Source organism: Momordica charantia (assembly GCF_013281855.1).
Source record: "Momordica charantia cultivar OHB3-1 chromosome 5 unlocalized genomic scaffold, Mcharantia_2.0 BLBB01000005.1, whole genome shotgun sequence".
Classification (NCBI taxonomy): Eukaryota; Viridiplantae; Streptophyta; class Magnoliopsida; order Cucurbitales; family Cucurbitaceae; genus Momordica; species Momordica charantia.
The window spans coordinates 4,302,416-4,320,175 of record NW_028275163.1 but is presented as its reverse complement, the minus strand read 5'-3'; the positions used below and the strand labels follow the sequence as shown (position 1 = coordinate 4,320,175).

General features: G+C 35.9%; 3 protein-coding genes across 4 annotated transcripts; 2 read left to right on the top strand and 1 right to left on the bottom strand.

Annotated features, from left to right (window-relative positions):
* Nucleotides 1-2,340: 2,340 nt before the first annotated feature.
* LOC111009173 (S-adenosylmethionine decarboxylase proenzyme 4) lies at nt 2,341-4,124 on the bottom strand. Its single transcript, XM_022282141.2, has one exon. It carries the CDS (start codon nt 3,717-3,719, stop codon nt 2,697-2,699), a length of 1,023 nt encoding a protein of 340 aa, XP_022137833.1. The 5' UTR covers nt 3,720-4,124; the 3' UTR covers nt 2,341-2,696.
* Nucleotides 4,125-12,274: 8,150 nt separating this feature from the next.
* On the top strand, nt 12,275-13,786 carry LOC111009267 (BSD domain-containing protein). Its single transcript, XM_022282304.2, has one exon. It carries the CDS (start codon nt 12,440-12,442, stop codon nt 13,661-13,663), a length of 1,224 nt encoding a protein of 407 aa, XP_022137996.1. The 5' UTR covers nt 12,275-12,439; the 3' UTR covers nt 13,664-13,786.
* Nucleotides 13,787-13,934: 148 nt separating this feature from the next.
* On the top strand, nt 13,935-17,570 carry LOC111009265 (protein FAR1-RELATED SEQUENCE 7). 2 transcript variants are annotated; one of them, XM_022282303.2, is made up of 3 exons: nt 13,935-14,140; nt 14,243-14,494; nt 15,027-17,570. In XM_022282303.2, the coding sequence occupies exons 2-3, from the start codon at nt 14,454-14,456 to the stop codon at nt 17,356-17,358; spliced, it is 2,373 nt and encodes a 790-aa protein (XP_022137995.1). In that variant the 5' UTR covers nt 13,935-14,140; nt 14,243-14,453; the 3' UTR covers nt 17,359-17,570. The 2 variants fall into 2 exon arrangements, with proteins under 2 accessions (XP_022137995.1, XP_087980335.1); XM_088124209.1 differs by lacking the exon at nt 13,935-14,140 and having other exon boundaries at nt 14,202-14,494.
* The last annotated feature ends 190 nt before the right edge of the window (nt 17,571-17,760 follow it).

Here is a 17,760-nt window from a genome sequence, read left to right as displayed (position 1 = left end):
TCCTTTGTGTAACATTTATTAGCTTAGTTGAGAACCCTTTGTGTCTGTACAAATTTCTGTCATGTCATATAGGTCTGAGTCGAACTTCCAATTACTTCGATTTGAATTATCCAAAGTTTGGGGAGCTCTGACAGGGGACTTGAGTCTCAGCGGTCCCGCAGTCGAAACACTAAAGTATTCGAGATATGAATGGGGCCTTGAAGAATAGTCCTGGTCTCGACTCCCCCTGGCAAAGTACTTCCAATCTAGTAGGTTAGCTGCCTGCAACTAGTATAAGTGGATATGATGTTAGCTCTATCGAAGCCACTATGGTACAACCGGGATTTGGGAAGATACGACATCACATCAAGTGCTCTCTTGCTATAAATGAGGAAGGAGAACTCCCCAGGAGGTAAGTTACTTTCAGACATTCAACACTCATTTTACTCTCTTATTTAGATATCGGAGAATGTTAGAGTGATATTGAATTTGGTTGCTCGCAGGTATCTCGTAAGGTGGGAGCATCCTAGATCTCAACGGTGGGAGCATAGTAGATCTCGCCACCTCAGCTTGATAAGATCTCAACATCAACCAATAATAATAATAATAATCATAATAATAATAATAATAATAAATATATATATAGAGAGAGAGAGAGGGAACTTACTGCTTCCGAGGATCACGACCACATGAATGAATTCATGCAGATGCAGATCTGAATGCTTCTTTGATGGGCCGTACTTGGCTTGGTATGGGCTGGGCCCGCTTTGGATGGGCCGGGTTAAATTGACGTGGGCTTATGGCCCAACCACAATTCATTTGAATTTTGAGACATAAATGTAAGGCGTACAATATTATTCATAAGAAAAAGAAAACTTTGGTTGACTTGACTTTGTCCGTTTTAATCAGTTTGGTTGATTTATTTCAAGTGGTCAATTGTTAGGTCTATGAAAATATCAATTTCTTGAGCTGATTTCCAATTTTCTTTAAAAAAATCAAGTGAAATCGCTAACATCTTAGAAAATGATCCCTTTTGATTTATTAGTGTTTCCTCCTTTTACACAAAAGGATTGAACCTCAGCTTCTTCTCATGTTTTTGGTTGTTGGAGATAAATTTTCATTGGAAAGATACTTTATAGGTCGGAAGGCTCTAAGTCATCGTAATGATCCAGTTAGAAGACCAAATCCATGATGATAGACTAAATTGCTCGAAACTCCACAAAAGTCAAGTCAAGGATAATTTCATTGGTCATCTAAAACTTCTTAAAGGCTGAGCCGATCAATAAAGATCTCAATAGCTCATCATCGTCAAAGATGAGTCGACCAATTAATATCTCAACGGCTCATCCTAGTAAGGGCTACTGCAAGATTATTACATTGTATACCAACAACCATTATTTCTCCAATAAGACATCGTGATTTGTGGAACTATCGTAACCGTTCCTAAACCACTGTTGGAAGCTCAAACTCTATAATAGAGAGTTCTGCCACATTTTTTAGGTATGTGAAACTATGTTCAAATCGAATATTGATCGAACCAAGCCTAAATTGAGTGTCAGAGCTACTTACTTTCTCTATGTAAATTTCTTCGACCTCATTTGAATCTGAGTTTACCACAATTGGTATAATTCTCGATTAAATAGTGGTAAAAGTAAAATCAACATTAGTTCTCCCTTCCTTCGACTTATAAATAGCTAAAAATAGTTATCTTTTATTTAAAAAATTTTATGTTTATTTTTATTTGATTACTCTCTCAATTGTAAAATTTTGTGTAATGAATTTTTTTTTAAAACAAGGAGAAAAAAAAAAAAAAAACATAAGCCTGGGGAATCTTCAAACCCTAGGCCCAGACTTTGGCAGGTGCACAATTTTATTAGCTTCCCTATTAATCAAGCGTAGAGAGACCAACGATTTTATTTAGGTTCAAATTTCTTCAGCAATCATGAACATTTTTTAGTTCTTAAACTTGACATAGAAATCATTTTAGTTATTATCATTCATTTAAAAAACGTTCATCAATTTCGAAATTAGACTAGCAACGTCAAAGATCCCTTAAAAGTTATTTTTGGTATATATGAATTGACTCTAATTATAAATTTATTTAAGAAAAATTACAGATGACCCCTCCAAAGATAATTAGGCATATTTTATGAAAACCTTACGAAGAATACAAGAATTATTAACTTCTATTTGTTAACTACTTAAAATATATATATATAAAGTTATGAGTTCGTACTTCAAAAATTTATAATTTTTTATTTTCAAAAAATGAACTTATTAAGCAAAAAACCAACGGGATTTTAAATGAAACAAAATAACTAAACCTAATAGAAAGTATTATTATATTGAAATGGAAATATCTTTAAATGTAATTCTTTTGGTCTGCAATCTAAAATAAGGTGATAAATAGTAATAGACAAAGAGGCCAGAGGGAGGAAAAAAAGACTAAAAATAACATTACAAAAAAAAAATGAGGAAGAAATTTCACGTAAGCTAAATATGGGGACCTCCTCTCTCTCCCGTACACCTGCAAAATTTTAGGCGTCATCCAGCCGTCCATTGTGATCACGATCATGCATATCAGATCCCACTGGGCCCACTCTCCTACTTTTTGGTACTACCACGTCATCACATTTTCCACGTAAGTCAAACTCAGATGTTCGTTCAACACATCATCTTCCACGTCTGCCTGATTCCTATAATTTAGTTCCGAATTCCTATTTCCGGCGAGCCGTGAACGTCTGGTACACTATACTTCCAGCGGCCGGAAACTCGTCCACGGCGCAACTCCGGCATTTCATCCCAAGCGCCTCGAGCGCGCCGGCGACGCGCGTCCAGACGTCGTGGCCGGCGCCGGTGGTCGCCACTGACATCGCCGCCGGCCGAAAAATCTGCACCACCTTCTTCAACTTCCGTGCCAGATCATCCGGGTCATCATAAACCGACCCGACACACTCAAAGCTTGTGTAACTAAACCCATCCTCCGGCGTCACATGAATCGTCGAATACCGGTCGCCGTCGATCCCATTCATCGAGTACCCACAAGGAAAAAACGCAAATTCACAAATCAAACCACTCGGATTAATATTCCCAATTCCGGTCACATGGGTCATCTCCTTCCCAACTGAATTCCCGGTCTTCCCGTCGCCGGGCCTAAAGAAGAATTTCCGGGCGAGAATCCGGTCGAGCTCGGTCATACAGATTTCAACGGTGAAGAGAAATTCGGAGTTGGGGAGGAGAAATTGGGGGTCGGCGGCGGCGGAGAACACGTGCCAAGAATGGGAGGGGAGATGTGAGGGCATGACGGCGGCTTTCCGGTACCAGAGATTTTGGGGGAGGGATTGTTCTAAGAATAGGAGTTCTTCTTTGAAACTGGAGTGGGGAAATGGCTGGGATTTGGGGAAAATAAAATTTCCTCTGCTGTAACGGCAGGAACAGAGGGAGAGGCCGAGATTGCGGGCGTGGTGGAGGAAGGGGAAGATTGAATTCAGGAGCTGAGTGGTTCCACAAGTTTTGATGATGATTTTTGTTGGGTAGATGAAGAGGCTCGATTCGGACAAAACGTAGGCGTCGAAGAAGTGGTTGCCAACGGAGGCGACGATGGAGCAGCCGACGGAGCGGAGGATTTGTTCGAGGGAATCGGAGTCCATTTGCCGGAGACCCATGTGGATGATCGGGTCCTCACCGGAGAAATGAAGCTCTAGGCGCTTTTCAAAGCCTTCAAACCCAGAAACCGCCATTGAAGCAGAAGAAGAAGAAAATGGAAAACAGAGGAAAAGAGTTTGAAGAATGAATTGCAGTACTAAAAGTACAGGATTGGATGGGATTTATAAGGGAATGGGAAAGGGTAGAGAAGGAGAAGCATGCTAGTGAGGCAACAAAGAGTCATGATTGAAATCATAATGATGGAGTGAAGAAATTTCTGCTTTTGAAATGTTTCAAAACAGAGCATCTCTGTTCTATCTGTCTCTAATTTGAAAATTTGCCATCTGGGTGGTGGATTAGTCATATTGATTAGAGCTTGAACAAGACATAGAATGAAAATTACTTGGGTTTTTTGGGGTTCACTTGTAATGGATTAATGATGCAGATTGAGACAAGATGATGAGAAATTGCTTGGAATCGGCCAACAAGGGAACTGGGATTTCGAATGCAGTTCCAGACAACTTCCGAGGCTTGGGACATAACAATCATAGGCTACAAAACTAGACGCTCTCAGTTTATCGTACAAGTTAGCAATTATTAAGATTAATGAATCCGTTGTGGGATTAAGGTGGGGATTATGTGTGAAGTGCCAAAAACAGAGCAACATCAGAGACATGTTTGTGGTTGTGTGTTAAAAGTTGGATTAGAGGAATGAATGATGATGGGTTTGGGGTGTTTTGTTGTTAATGAAGAGAAGTGACAGAAGATTAAGGGGAATGATGATGATGGAGAGACAGAGAATGCAGAAATGGGTGATGAAGAGAGAGAGAGATAAAATGATGAAAGTTAAAGAGTTTGGAAGGGAAAAATAATGGAGTTTTGAAGGGGGCAATGATGCAGTGTATGAGGAATGAGGAATGTGTGTATGGGTGTGTGGGTGGCACTGGCAGCACTACATTATAACCACCCTCCCATTCCCGACCACGCTTTCTTTGAACGTACTATGATTTTGTCATTATAAATAGTCTTTTAACGTTGATGGACTCTATACCATTCTTAAGACGATGCTGATGTAGTAAGTAGGAGATGGAAAGAGTATCCATATTCCTTGTATCATAAATTTTCTCGCATTTACTCAACATGAATTTTCCTCCAACAGCACTCAAAAGAGAGTTGTCTTCCTCTTGCATGGATTGTCAAGGAGTGTGATGCTTCGTTGTTGTTTTTAGAAGGACGAAACACTCAATCTTTTTATTTCTCGTTTTATCTTTGATTTCTTCCATTATCACTTTGGATATCATTCTCATTGATAATATTCTCCTAAATCAGATTCCAAAAACGACTTTAAAATCGATATTTGCTCAAATTGGTCTAATTCTTGCTTTAATTGCCAAATACATTATGTATGTCATTCAAAGCCATAACTTCTACGAGTTCCACCATAACCTTTTGAGTTTTTTTTTTTTTTCAATCTATTTCCTCCTTCAGATTGATCTAATATCTAGTTGAGTTATATATTTTTCATTTTGTGTGATTATATTAGCAGTTCTTCATCCCACAATAAAGAACACGATAGGACATTAGGATCCTTCACAGACCTAATCATTTGCATAATAGGATTAGTATTGTGAAGGATGAGGAGATGTATTCGATGGATCACTTCCCTCTCAACCTTAGAGTTTAATTTGATCATCATAGTCAAATATAAGATGTGTTTAACTATCATAGGTGGCTCATTTATCCAAAAGAACTAAGGTAAATGGCTACCTAATTCCTAAATATTTCTAGACACCAAAAATTACAGTGTTAGATAATTGTCTCGGGAGATTAGAAGAAAAAAATCTATAACATGTTTACCCATCTTAAACCATAAGTTTTTTTTAGAAGTTACATAAACCTATGCTTTTGAAATTCATACCTATTTTAGAAGTTTTTAAGTGAAGATATATATATTTTTTTCTTTTTAAAAGTCAACCACTTTCTTAGACAATAAATTAGGATAATCTCATGATCCGAAACGCCTTTAGAGAGAGACCCTCACACACTAAGCATTATAAAAAGGACACTTTCTCTCTCATCATCCAGCGCCACCGCTGTGCCCTCCGACAGCCACCGTTGACGGCCCCACTCGCCGGCGGAATTGTGTTCTTGAATTAGCAGTACGGCGTCGTTCGGTGTTCCGACATGTCGACCCCACGTAGGCGACACTTGAATTTGTGGGCAAAACTGTTCTTGAGCCGCCACACATGGCTTGCACGCGGGCCGTTTCTTACGTGTAATCTAATGATTTTTTTTTATCGAATTCCTTTTTCAATTTTTAGTTGTGCTTATCATAATAGATTTTTTTTTCCCTTTGTATTTATTATTTTGGTTATGTTTGGAATGTATTTATTAGAAATCTTGTATAATTCAACAGATTTGTGTTCTAGGTCTCATACATCGAATATAGAAATTGATGGTTTAAGATTTTTTTCAAATCCAAAAAGGTGATTTGGTTGACTTTGTTTCTTAAAGTAAAATCAACCTTAAAACTTATATTAAATAAAATTTTTAATTTATCTTTTAAATTTTCGGAAAGAATTTACAAAATTAGAATGTAAGCTTATAGTTCTTTCTTTCTTTGAGAAACAATACTGAATATATTTAATATAATTAATTTTTGTTTCTGAAGAAAAAATTAGTTGTCATATTTATAAATTTGTCACATAAAAATAATTTACAAATATGACAAGTTTTTTTCCCGTACAGTGTACTCTTTTTTCATCCTCAACAAAGCATATTTTCAATATACTATTAATGTGATAAATTATATCAAATAATACACTAACCAAGAGTATATTATAAATGTACCATTTTTATAGTGTTGATGCACCTCGCTATTGTAGGATTTTCTTTTTAATAATGATTTATTACAAATTTATTCAAAATATATATCAATCCCAGACTATTTTATCACAATTTTTGAGTTTCATAGCACCTTGTTGGCACATGTGTGTGTGTTTTTTTTTAAATTCTGGCATGTTGTCTCTTCAAGAGACGACATATGCTAAAATTGTATTAATTTATAACTCTGATATATTGGTGGTATGTCTGCTTTATAATAATCATTATACCATAATGATAGATTAATATAGTTTTGCATATGTCGTCTCTTGAAGACATATGTCAGAATTAAAAAAAACACACACACGCACACACATGGCAACTCGAAAATTGTGATATGACATAGGTTGTTTATAATTTTTCAAGCATTAGTTTTAGAAATAGTTTGGAGGTTAATATATATTTGGAATAAGTTTGTAATAAAAACATCATTCATTCGTACGATATGCATATTACATGTCCTGGATTATGACATTTGTGTCATAAAATAAAGAAATAGAAATAAGAACTTGTTTTTTTTCTTCATTTGCTTTAATTCTCTCCCCAGCACTAATAAGCAAAAATGAGTGGCAGAGTAGTAATAAAAATTGACCTCCACCACCCAAAAATTCCATTATTTTTTAGTTGTTGGAACTCAATTGTGTAATGGGTTGGTGGCCACAGCCAATAATATATATACCTAAAATCAAAATGCTTGAGTTGTGAAAGTTGTATCAAACGTTTTGTTCATAATTTTAGTTAAAATTTAGACTAAAGAGTCTGAATCTGATAGATTCCGTAAATTAAATGAAATAAATCACACAAACTAGTTTGTGTGATTTCGTTTATATACAGACTTATTAATCACGAGAGCTTTCTTTTTCTTTCGAAAATCCGAACATGAAAGATTTTGTTTTCAGGTCATGCGTATGTCTTATTTTTCAATCCCACTTTGGAGTGTGCAACTGTGGCTGTGGTTGATTTGGTTCTTTCGCCATCCAGGCTAGAAATAAATTAAGTTATATATCAGGTTTGACTTTTTATTAGATTCTTTAAAAATTCGCCTTTTTTTTTGGAGTTGACCAAACTAATAAAGGACTAAAACTAATATTGATGGATTAGGCCGGTTTAATAACTATTTCATTTTTAAATTTTTAATATTTAAAAAAATTCAGCTTGTTTTCTCACAAATTTTTTTGTTATGTATTCATGTTTCTTACGAACACACGATTTAAGTTTTTAGTCAAATTTCAATAAATAAATAACAATATTTTTTAATTTTTAAGAATTGACTTAGATTTTGAAAATGTTTTTAAGTTTAATTTTTTTTTAAAAAAAGCAAACAATAAAATAGTTATAAGTAGGTTCAAATTTGCCGGTTGTTTGAATTGTAATGCTAAAATATTTAAAAATAAAGATTAATTCAAAGTTTGGGTTTCTCACCCTAGTAGTTCCGGAGAATCCAACAACACGAGAATCAGGAACGGAGAGCTTTCCCAAAGAATGGAAGTGGCGATATCATAGTTCTTGTCTGTCTGCTGTAATTGACATATATCTCAAAACAAGAGATTGTGAGTTCGATCCCCACCCCACATGTTGTACTAAAAAAACTAAAAAAAATAGTGATGGTTACGTGTAAATTCAGTCGCATCTAAACCTAACAATACGAAGGTGAAAACTTTTAATTTTTTATTATTTTTATTAATAGGATGAAGTTGAGGATTTAAAACTTCAATCAATTATAAATACTTAATCAATTGAGTTATAATCAAATTTACATGCAAAAGTTAATTTTATTTGGTTCAAAAATCTCGAAATTTGAAAATTTTATGCATCTAAAAATGTACGGTAGACATTCTGGAATTGGATACGGATTAAATTCGCATTTTTAAGCTCTTCACCTAGAAAACGGAAGACATTTATGATATTGGCCGTCGGAACTCAACATTTTATTTTCGTTGGAACGTTCAGATGGTTTAGTTTGGGGTTTTTGTTTAAATAGTATTGTAAATGAAACTTATTTTAAAAATATAGTTGTTTAATTAAAAATATTAAAAATATTGTAGGTTTTAAAATTTTTTTTTAAAAATATTGTAATTTTAAAAAATAGAAGGTTGGTCGTCTCTTCAAGAGACGACCATTTAGACGTGACGCCACATGGGCGCCACGTAAATTTTTTTAAAAATTTGAACGTGGTCGTCTCTTCAAGAGACAATCATCCGATCGGTTCATTTTTTGAAAAAAAAAATATAAGTTTTTATATTATATATTATTTAATAGTTTTAATGCAATAAAATCTTTAGTGGTGTAGTGGGCATGCTACTCCCAAGTTCGAATCTTAGGTTAAGGTATAAAAAAAGAAGTTTTGAATGGAAATGGTAATATCGAGTAAAAAAGAGAAAAACAAATAATAATATAAAATATAAACAAGAATATATAAAATAAAAGAAAATACATTGATAATAATAAATTTATCATTATTATTAAATAAAAAGAAGTTTTGAATGGAAATAATATTAAGTAAAAAAGAGAAAAATAAATAATAATATAAAATATAAAAGAAAATACAATGATAATAATAAATGTATCATTATTATTAAATAAATAATATATATATATATATATAAATATAAAAGAGAGATGATTAATGGTTATAAAAAACAAAATGTATAACTCAAGATTCAAACCAGAAAAACATTAGAGTAATGGTACACCCACCACACTACTAAGGATTTTATTATATTAAATCTACTAAATAATATATAATATAAAAACTTATATTTTTTTTTTCCAGAAATGAGCTGACCGGGTAAATGATTGTCTAAATGATCGTCGTCTCAACCTTCTGTTTTTTAAAACTACAATATTTTTAAAAAAAGTTTTAAAACCTACAATATTTTTAATATTTTTAATTAAACAACTATATTTTTAAAATAAGTTTTATTTACAATAATATTAAAAAAAAATCCGGTTTAGTTTAGTTTCTTTTTAGCCATACTGGATATACTTAAAAGTAAAATAATAATAATAATAATAATAATAATAATTTAATCACTAAATTTTTAGATTTAGCTTTAGAAAAGACTTTTAGATTTATTATATTTTGTTACCTCAATTTTCAAAATGTTTATTATAATAGACTCTTTTTTTTTATTACTTTATATGGCATCAGAGTAGGGGTTTTTTTTTAATATTGTTATAAATGAAACTTATTTTAAAAATATAGATGTTTAATTAAAAATATTATAGATTTTGAAACTTATTTTAAAAATATTGTAGTTTTAAAAAACTGAAGGTTGGTCGTCTGTTCAAAGAGACCATTTAAATGTGGCGCCACACGTAAATTTTTTTTTTAAAATTTGAACGTTGGTCGTCTCATGTGGGATGGTCGTCTCTCAACCATCCGGTTGGTTCATTTCTGAAAAAAAAAGTATAATATTTTATATTATATATTATTTAGTAGTTTTAATTTAAAAGATTCCTTAGTGGTGTAGTGGGTGTACTGTTGCTTAATATCTCTTGACCCAAAATTCAAATCTAGGATAGAAGAAATATTAAGCAACAGTGTACCCACTCCACCGCTAAAAAATCTTTTGAATTAAAACTACTAAATAATATATAATATAAAACATTATACTTTTTTTTTCTTGAAATGAACCGACCGGCCATCAAATTTTAAAAAAAAATTTATGTGGCGCCCGCATGGCGCCACGTCTAAATGGTAGAGACGACCAACCTTCAGTTTTTTAAAACTACAACATTTTTAAAATAAGTTTCAAAAACTATAATATTTTTAATTAAACAACTATATTTCTAAAATAAGTTTTATTTACAACAATATTAAAAAAAAATCCTGAGTTTTTTGTACATGAAATAATTTTTTTTTGGCCACTTTCTTTCTCTTTACCAATCTCATGGCCAAATCAGAGTCACCAATTACCGTACAGACCTTCTATCACTGCTCTGGTTTGGTTTCAATCAAATTAAACCACTCAAACTACCTACGTGGAGGTCACAAACATTATTTTAATCTTTTTTATAATTTTGCCATCTCAATATTTATTTCAGTTAGTACACTAGTACGGATACTTTTTTTTTAATAAATGAGATTGCATCAATAAGAAACAAAACCATTAAAAATTAACCAACAAAAACACTCAAGCATTCCGATAACAACAAACACGCTGACCGTCCAAGCATCAAAAGAGGGGACTGGCAAGTTTGGTTTGAATATTCACCGATTGGGTGGATCTATATGCTCTGGGGGTTGCCTCTCTTCTTCTCCAAGAGAACATTGATTGCCGGCCTCGCGAAGCGCTCTCTCAGACGTTTCCACTCCTGCCCCCGCAAGCAAAGAGGTTTCATTCAAGATACCAGGCCCCATTTTTTAGCGCCTTTCAAGAGGCGCAGCGCTGTCGAAGGTCCCCGATCTATAGAAAAGTAGTGACTACGCACCACATTCAAAATCCAAGAAGGAAAACATCTATAAAAAAAACAATCAGAAATGACATGTTCGGCCAATAAAACACCTTGTTTGTTCAAAGAACGAGGAATATGAACAAAATTCAACTCACAAAATCTCTTTTCCAAAGTCACAACATCTTCACTCTCACTCAATCGTGTCAAGGAAACTCCTCAATTAATGAAGGAATCTTGTCTTTTATGGCACCAAGAAGGAAAATGATTTCATCCACAATTGCCTTATTCTTCACCATGAAAGGTAAGGAAGAAGCAAAATTTCCTCAAATGAAATTGGAAACTGAAGCTGGCCTATTAATACCCCTAACATTTGCCATCAGATCCGCTCTATGAGAAAAAATCGCGACTTCCATATTTGAAGATGGAACTACTATTGCTGATTTCGGTGAGTTTTCCTGCCCCCCTACATCTCTTCTTCCATTCTAATTTTTGTCTTCTTATTTATCTAATTAATGCCACCACTTATGTCTTGTGATAAAGAAGACAAGGTTTATGACAATTAGAAACATCATCACAAACTTCTATAATATGACCCACCAAGCCACAATGGTAACAAAGTCCGACAATTAGTCATAGCTTATTGATATCTAACGACCCTTCATTGGACCATTGAGATTAACTTTAACTCCCCATCATAGAGGTTTATGGATATCAATTGAAACATGGACTCTCAAATTGCTGTCCCAATAGATTCTATTTCGAAGGGAGTATCAATCCTTTTCTATTCTTCGGGAGTAAGAAGAAATGAGAATGTATTTCTAGCGTTGAAAGTAGCAATAGCCGTAACATCAATAACAATGGTAAGTTCATATTCTTCAATGGTTAACTTAAAATTTTCTCACTCTTTGAACAAATCATCCGCAGCTATTGGAGGAAGACCAAAAGGAAGACAGATGATTGAGAAGAAAAAAATAAAAGAAAATACTCAAGACTTGTTGTGGAGACTGAGATGAAGCTGCTTGGAGACTGAGAGAAGCTCTCATATCAAATAGACATTTTGAGATTTCAATCAAATGGTGGAAAATACTTGAAAGTTTTAGAAAATAGATTAGCATTTTGAAAGTTCAGTGAACAAAATAAAAAGAAAGTTAAAATTAAAATTAAAAGAAAAAACAAACTCAAACTCAACCAAAATCGATCTAAGGCTAATTTTTACTATTAGTTTGGTTTAAATTGTTATAAATACAGACCGACATAAATCGATTAAATCCAATTAAAACTAATCAAACCGTTCCAAACCAAATTGAACTAAACAATTTTAATTTTAAAATCAATAATATTTCTTAAAGGAAAAAAAAAAACCCCTCGTATAAAGGAAAAAAAACCCCTCTCGCTATAAATTTTCCACCGGCTATTTTTGCGATAAAAAATACATCTTATTCCACTTTTGCCCCTCCCTCACCGGCCATTCCCAGAAAAATCCCAGTAGGTTTCAAAACACCGCCCTCCGAATTCATCTGTTTAATTTGCTCCGATGGATTTCTTCTCCGTCTTCTCTGGCGACGAAAAGTCGGAGGAACACGACGACAGCGGCGGCGTTTCAGTTTCTAATCTCTCCAATCCAGGTACCACTTGGAGCTTCGGTGGCCTGATTAAGACTCTGGCGACCAAGTCCGAATCTGTTATTTCGAACTATCGCCGTGATCTCGAGGAATTAGGATCCGGATTGAGGAACGAGACGTCGGTGATCCGAGAAGTCGCATCGCGTGCCGTGAAAGACCTTCCGACTACGCTCGATGTCGGCGCATCCGTTGCACAGGAGTCGCTTGAGTCGGTCGGCCAAGCCATAGACGACATCGGAAGCGCCGTCTGGAAATCGACGTCGAAGATTATCTCACATGGTAGGGAGACGTTTTTAGCTGCCGATCTTGTTTCTGGAAATCATGAAAATAATAGCGATGTTTCTCTTTTGCCAAAGCAATTAGGAAGTAGCAATAGTAGAAATCTCGAATTCAAACAGTATAATAGGTTCAATACGCAATTGCTCGCGCTTCAGCGAGACCTGAATACGTATTTGGAGGAAACTGAGGATTCAGAAGATTACAAGAAGTGGCAATTAGGTTTCGTATTGGAGGATAAGGAAGAGGAAATTGATAGTTTGGTCAATGAAAGTGAAGATGTTCGAGAGATTTATCGGACGGTTGTTCCAACCACAATCGTCCGCGAGCTCTTTTGGAGCAGGTACTTTTACAGGCTTCACAAGCTAAAGCAAGCAGAAGAAGCCAGAGTGAAGCTTGTGAAGCGAGCAATTTCTGCAAAAGAAGAGGAAGATTTGAGTTGGGATTTCGAAGACGATGATGAAACTGAGGAGAATTCCAGTGGAGTTCTCAGTACCGACAGTTCAGAGAATGACAAAACAGGAGAGGGAAACGTGAAGAGTGATAGCTCTAAGAAAATTGCCGTTTCTGAAAGCAGCGATAAGAAATTGGAAGAGAAAGTGGCGGCAGATGGAAGAGCAGACGGCGGCGATTCCTGTAAAGACAGCGACATATCAATCATTTCCAGTCAGGCACCGTCGTCCGGGGAAGAAGAACTTGGATGGGACGAAATTGAAGATATTGGAACCATTGATGAGACGAAAGGCAATTCCTCTGGCAGTACGAAAAAAATTGATTTGCACAAGCGGCTAATTGTGGCAGAGGAAGAGGAGGATCTGAGTTGGGAAATTGAGGATGAAGATGAACCTGCTAAATCATGAAGAAAAGATCTTTTTTTTTTTATACCTCAAATTATACAGTCCATAGAATCTATGATTTTGAGACTACAGGAATGAAACATATTCATTTGGGTGGTGATTATTATATTTCTTGTTCATATCTTATTGTCCTTTGTCATGTATAAATTGGCTCTGTTTTTGCTTCAACTTCATCTGGGTATTGATTACAGGTTACAATCACATGGAAATCAACTTTAAACAATGTAGTACTGGAAATATTAAAGGGTACACACTATTTTAAAATCGAACATTGGTGGAGAATTATGAAAAAGAACGGCCAGAATTATGTTCTTATGATTCCAGAGATCAACGCAATACGTAAACGTAGTTGAATTGAGAAATTTACATAAAAATTTCAGATCGATAAGATTCCGTAGGCGTCGGGCCCAGTTCGCGCCATAGCTCGAAGCCCTTGGATATAGATGCCAAGCAGATCGCTGCGGCGACTGAGCCAGTGACGTTAGCCTCTCTCTCTCTCTCTCTCTCTCTCTATATATATATATATATAGACGCATATATAAATATTATATATATATTGATGTATATGGACATACTACACAGTGTCGCGATTGATTGTTGCCCTAGCGAATGGTCAAGCCCTAGGGGGCGAAGGTTGAAGATGGGATGGAGAAGAAGAAGAATTTGCCGCCGTTCGGGTTTCTGTGAGAATGGTGACGGCTCTATCTCGCGCCAAAATGTATGAGAGAAATTGTTTGGGGGTACGAATTCGTCGCGCAGTCTCGTAATTCATCGTTCCTCTCTCTCTTTGTTGATGGACAAGCTTTTGGGCACTCACTTGACGAATATGGCGAGGTAAATTGAAACGGGGAAATTTTTTTAGTTCTACTGTTTTTCTTGAATTTACTTGTCGTCTTCTTGTTCGTTGGTCCACTTCCCAATCGGGATTGGTTTTTCGTTGTCTGAAGATTTGCGATTCTTCTGGTTTCAGTTCTTTGCTCCTTTTTTTTTTTCCTTTTCTTCTCTGCGAGGATTTTGTTGGTTCTTCTATCTGTGATGCAATCTTTTAGAGTAGAAAATTGTAGATTTCAGTTTCGTTATTTGAGATGACGCCATGGGATTTTCCAACTGAAGAATGGTATTGAGCTCACAGGCTGCAAGTTTTCTTGCAGCTTTTTTTCTTACCTAGTGATTCATCTTTCTGGAGTTATCTGTTCTTATGTTGTTCTAATCATAAGATGTCTTTGATTTTTGCTTTTATCTATGCTTGCCCTGCGCAGAAGTAAAAAACATTGTTCTTTGAAGCTTCTGGAGATTTTTGTTTTGTTTTTTTTTTAGCTGTTTGTTCATTTCTCTGCTGTTTGATGTTGTATTCTATAATTTGCAGTTCAGACACTGATCTTAACAATGAACAGTGTGAGAATGCTCTGATTGTGAAGGCATATCCAATCGGTATGGTACGGGCAACGGATATGGATGAAGTGGGTGGAGAGAATGCGGGGAATTGTATGCTTGAACCATATGTGGGGCAGGAGTTTGATTCAGCTGATGCAGCTCTTAGTTTCTATAATTCATATGCACAGCACCTTGGATTTAAAGTTCGAATAGGTCAGTTGTACAGATCACGAACTGATGGGACGGTATCTTCTCGCAGATTTGTGTGTTCGAAGGAGGGGTTTCAGCTTAGTTCACGCACAGGGTGTCCTGCAGTCATACGGGTACAGAGGCGTGATTCTGGGAAGTGGGTCATTGACCTTTTTCACAAAGATCACAATCATCACCTTGAATGTGATGGTGAGGAAACCCCTCCTCCTGTTCTGCAAGTTAAGGCTCCTAGATCTGCAAGATTGACTGTTAATGTTTCTCATAGACGAAAAGTTCATTTGTTTAAGAATGTTGAAGACGACTTCCTCTGTCCTTCGAGAATTATCAATACGAAGCATTTAAACGAGAGAGCAAATGTAGTGCAACGGAAGGGCGAGCCTTGTGTTGGTCTGGAGTTCAACTCAGCAAATGAGGCATATCAGTTTTATAATGCCTATGCTGCAAATGCGGGATTCAGAATACGCATTGGTCAATTGTTTCGATCGAAGAATGATGGTTCAATTACATCAAGACGATTTGTGTGCTCTAAGGAGGGATTTCAACATCCGTCAAGATTAGGCTGTGGGGCATTTATGAGGATTAAGAGGAATGAATCTGGAAGATGGGTTGTAGATCGCCTTAAGAAAGATCATAATCATGATCTTGAGCCTCAAACAGAAGCTCAAAAAAGAAATCTAATAGCTTCCAAAAGACTTATAGGAGAACTGGGTGGCGGATTTGAATGCAAAGAACCAGTCAACTTGAACAGTGGACTTGTCATTAAGAGAACTCGGGAGAACAAAATTTGTAGTGATTGGTATCCAGGTCTTTTTGAATATTTCCAATCCAAGCAAGCAGAAGATACAGGATTCTTTTATGCAGTAGAAGTTGAGAATTCTAATTGCATGAGCGTTTTCTGGGCAGATGGCAGGTCTCGATTTTCTTGTAGTCAGTTCGGTGATGCAATTATCCTTGACACCTCATATCGGAAAAGCGCTTATGTGGTGCCATTTGCAACTTTCACAGGAATTAATCACCATAAACAACCTGTTCTTCTTGCATGCGCTTTAGTTGCTGATGAATCTGTAGAATCCTTCTCGTGGCTGTTTCAAACATGGCTTCGAGCAATGTCTGGTTGCCGCCCACTTTCAATAATTGCTGATCAGGACAATGGTATTCAACAAGCAGTTGCACGAGTTTTCCCCGGAACTTTGCATCGTTTTTCACCGTGGCAAATCAAGGAAAAGGAACAAGATAATCTCAGCATGCTGGACGAAACTTTTAGATTTGAATATGAAAAATGCGTTTACCAGAGTCAGACTGCTGAAGAATTTGATGTCGGATGGACCACTCTTATCGGGAAGTATGGGTTGAAGGAGAATGCTTGGTTTATAGAAATGTATATAAAGCGTAACAACTGGGTTCCATTGTTCTTGCGGGTAACTTTTTTTGCAGGCATCCCCACAACTGACAACATCGAATCATTTTTTGGTACAGCATTCAATGCTCGAACACCAGTTGCAGAGTTCATTTCTCGTTATGAAATTGGGTTGGAGAAGCGTCGTGATGAAGAAAGAAAAGAGAGTTTGAACTCTCTAAACTTGCAAGGTTTTCTGCAAACAAAAGAACCAGTAGAAGAGCAATGTCTCAGACTCTATACTCACGCAGTGTTCAAGGTGTTCCAGAAAGAACTCCTGCACTGCTACAGATATCTCGGATTTAAGATTTTCGAGGAAGCGGCTCTCAGCAGATACCTGGTGCGTCGGTGCGAAAATGACAACGAAAAATGTGTAGTCACAGTGATATCAACAAATCTGACTGTGAATTGTAGCTGTAAAATGTTTGAATACGAAGGTATACTATGTCGACATATTATGAGGGTGTTCCAAATACTAGGAATAGGCGAAATTCCACCCTGCTACATCCTACACCGGTGGACTCGAAATGCTGAGTACGGAACACTGCAAGATATGGACTCAGATGGCGGCCCTCAAGAACTCAAGGCCGTGATGCTATGGAGTCTGAGAGAAGCTGCTTGTAAATACATCGAGGCTGGGGCAACATCTCTTGAAAAGTACAAACTTGCGTATGAGATTATGCGAGAAGGTGGAAGGAAACTCCGTTGGCAAAGATAAATATGGAGGTTAGAATGTTATCTGTCTTCTTAATTTTTTACTGCATGCACATGCACTTTTATCTTTTACTTTTTACTTTTTGTTTTGTTATGGGTTGGTTGGATTACTTTAGATATGTGACCCGGAAACCATGAGATTGTGTTGTGGGGATGATATTTCTATACTTGAATGTATATAAATATGTAAATGAATGGAATTTGGATTACTTTGAATGAGGTAACATCTGAATATTGGTTCCTTCATGGAACTCGGATTTTGACGAAATCATGTAATACTTGAAGATGATCAACTTCCAAGTGCTTGGATTTTTTTGTTTTATTTTTGAAAGAAACCAAGGGACCTAGAGACAAGGTGCCCCTCGTCCTAAGATTACAAAAACACCTTCCAATCTAAACCGATGGT

What these genes read in the sequence shown, in the direction of transcription:
- LOC111009173 (XM_022282141.2), bottom strand. Translation starts at nt 3,719, where the DNA reads ATGGCGGTTTCTGGGTTTGAAGGCTTTGAAAAGCGCCTAGAGCTTCAT.
- LOC111009267 (XM_022282304.2), top strand. Translation starts at nt 12,440, where the DNA reads ATGGATTTCTTCTCCGTCTTCTCTGGCGACGAAAAGTCGGAGGAACAC.
- LOC111009265 (XM_022282303.2), top strand. Translation starts at nt 14,454, where the DNA reads ATGGACAAGCTTTTGGGCACTCACTTGACGAATATGGCGAG. An exon ending in CACTTGACGAATATGGCGAG is followed by an intron (nt 14,495 to 15,026) that starts GTAAATTGAAAC and finishes TATAATTTGCAG; the next exon opens with TTCAGACACTGATCTTAACA.